Genomic DNA, 2,396 nt, shown 5'->3' with positions numbered 1-2,396 from the left:
GTTGATGGAATTTGGAAATGGAATACTAGAAGTTGTGAACAATTGAACTGTCTTCAAAATGGTATGGGGAGTATTTGGAATGGGGAGCTGTGGTGGGAGCAACCAGAAAAGCAAGTTGAGAAGACGTGATGGTGGGGAAAGGTAGTATGTCAGCAAAATGGGTGAGGCTGGGGTGTTTCAGGAGAGCCCCAATCAGAGGGCAATCACTGGAGGGGGCTGGCAGGGAAGACAGTGAAAAAGAGGTTAAAATGCCCATTTCAAGTTGTTTCCCGTGCCCCACATTGGTGTCACACACAAATACACAATAAAAATGCTGCACACTGAAGAGTCTTAAATTCTTTGTTGACTTTTGGGCAGCTAGTGAGTGAAGAAGAGAGTCAAGATGAGAAAGGACTGTAGATCACATTTGATCATTATCAGGGCCCACACGGAAAGGGTCAATTGTAAAGACGTAGAATCAACAAGAAAATTTTGGTTCAGATTGAAACTTAGGCAGACGTGATCAAGTCAGCATCAAAGTTGCAAGCTTAGGGGGACATTTGGGGCAGGGCATCGCTTTCCCTCTGCATGTAGAAGATTTACAACTGCATAGTTTGAAATCACCCTAGCTGATTGGGGACCCGTGACAGGAAAAATGGTGCCTTCTTGTAGAGATGTGAGAATGAGCAAGATGAAGAGGATGGGTTTACGTCGTGAGAGCCAAGCTCTGTTCTTTGCTGTTCGTTTCTCGCCCAGTAGGGGGCGCTCAGCGAGCCACGAGGCACAGCTCATAGGGCGAGGGGACGTTGACAAAGCCAGACAGCTTGGGAGTGACGTCGATATCAGCAGGCGGCACCAGGGGACGTAGAGAAAAGTTCTGAAGGACCGAGGTGAGGTAAAGGAAGAGTTCCATGCGTGCCAAGGCCTCGCCCAGACATGTGCGCTTTCCTGTGGGCACAAGGGAGGATAGAAAGGAATGTCACACCTGCACAGGGGACAGAGGCGTCGGGAACACGTGGATTCACCACCCACTGAGCCTCAGTAGCATTTTCGGGGTGGTGACTGTACCCATTTATAAACGATTGTTGTAAAAGCTTAATAGGTTCCTATATTTAGGAGTTACTAGGACCTGCCACTTGTAGGGACCCAACAAGAGGCAGCTACTTCTCTGATGGCTGAACCTACTCCCATTCTGAGATTGAATGTTTTTAAAGGATCATTGTGTTCATTCCAGTTCCTCAAAGGTTTATCAAATGCCTTTCATGTGTCAGACACCGGTAAGGAAAAAAGTGAGAGCTCTCACTTCAATAATGCTTACTCCTGGTAATGCCCAGTCCGATTGTTGGGAGAGGGTAATCTCCACTTCGCAGATGGGGGGCTGAAGTAACTCACCTGAGGTGCCACAGTTTGTTTGTGGTGGGGTGAGGTCCAGTTTCCCAGCCACTGACCTGACTCTGTATCCTTACTGACACAGAAGTAAAATGCCTTCCCACAAAAATTTTATGCTTCAGGTGGGCAAGCCACTGCCTTTTGGGTGACTCTGCCCTGCTGTCTGTGTTCATAAGGCCTCCAAACTAGAGATGCTTCTTACCTTTTACAATGATTAAGAAAAAATAACAAAAGAAGAAAAATATTTTGTGATATGTGAAATTTCAAGTTTCAGGGCTGGTTCACGTACATGCTCATTCACTAAAAAATTGTCTATGGCTGCTTGGCTAGTAAAATGGCAACGGGACCATCTGGCCGGAAAAATGAAACAAGAAAAATATTTTTTATTTGGTTCTAAACAGAAAGTTTGCTGACCCCTGTTTAGTGCTACTCCTTATCTACCCTTTTTTCTAATTATCTGAGTCAAAGTTTCTATTTTTCCCTGATTCTGGGATTCTAAAATTTTGGGGTTCTATGATAGAACCTTCAAGTTACCATTCTGACTTAAGCTTCAAATACAGAGCAATGGCTGGAGGGTAGACCCAGCACATACCTGGTTTCAGGAGATCTGAGCCATGGAAACCTACCAGAGGAAAAAGCCACAAAGGCTTCATTCTTCTTGAAGCGGCCCTGCTCATCCAGAAAATGTTGGGGATAGAAGGCATCTGGGTAGCGGAAGTATTTGGGGTCCTTGAGGACTGAGCCAAGCATCGGAAATACATCTGTGCCCTGAGGTGAAAAGTGGGGGGAGTTAGGAGAAATCAGTACTGGATTGTGGGGCTAGGGATCCGGGAGGACGGAGGGATGTAGGAGAGGGTGACATGAGGTGGCAATGAAGCTGAAACCACACCTTGGGCAGAAGGTAGCCTCGGAAGTGGGTGTCTCGGGTGACTTTGTGGGGGACACCCATGGGTACAAAGTCAAGCAGTCTCTGTATCTCATGGATTACAGCATCCGTGTAGGGCATCTTGACCCGGTCATTGACACTT

The 2,396-nt window shown here is 46.6% G+C and overlaps 1 protein-coding gene across 1 annotated transcript in view; it reads right to left on the bottom strand.

Moving 5' to 3' along the window:
- Positions 1-321: 321 nt before the first annotated feature.
- LOC100944476 (cytochrome P450 2G1-like) overlaps positions 322-2,396 on the bottom strand; it is a 26,342-nt gene continuing 24,267 nt past the window's right edge. Inside the window, exons 9-11 of the mRNA XM_023508245.1 lie at positions 2,258-2,393; positions 1,995-2,136; positions 322-927 (exon numbers count right to left, since the gene is read on the bottom strand). Coding sequence (XP_023364013.1) covers positions 746-927; positions 1,995-2,136; positions 2,258-2,393 — 460 coding nt within the window. The 3' untranslated portion in view covers positions 322-745. The remainder of the gene's footprint in view (positions 928-1,994; positions 2,137-2,257; positions 2,394-2,396) is intronic.

Source organism: Otolemur garnettii, unplaced genomic scaffold, assembly GCF_000181295.1.
Source record: "Otolemur garnettii isolate 467f Iridium unplaced genomic scaffold, OtoGar3 scaffold00233, whole genome shotgun sequence".
In the NCBI taxonomy this organism is placed as follows: domain Eukaryota; kingdom Metazoa; phylum Chordata; class Mammalia; order Primates; family Galagidae; genus Otolemur; species Otolemur garnettii.
This window is presented reverse-complemented; position numbering and strand designations above follow the sequence as displayed.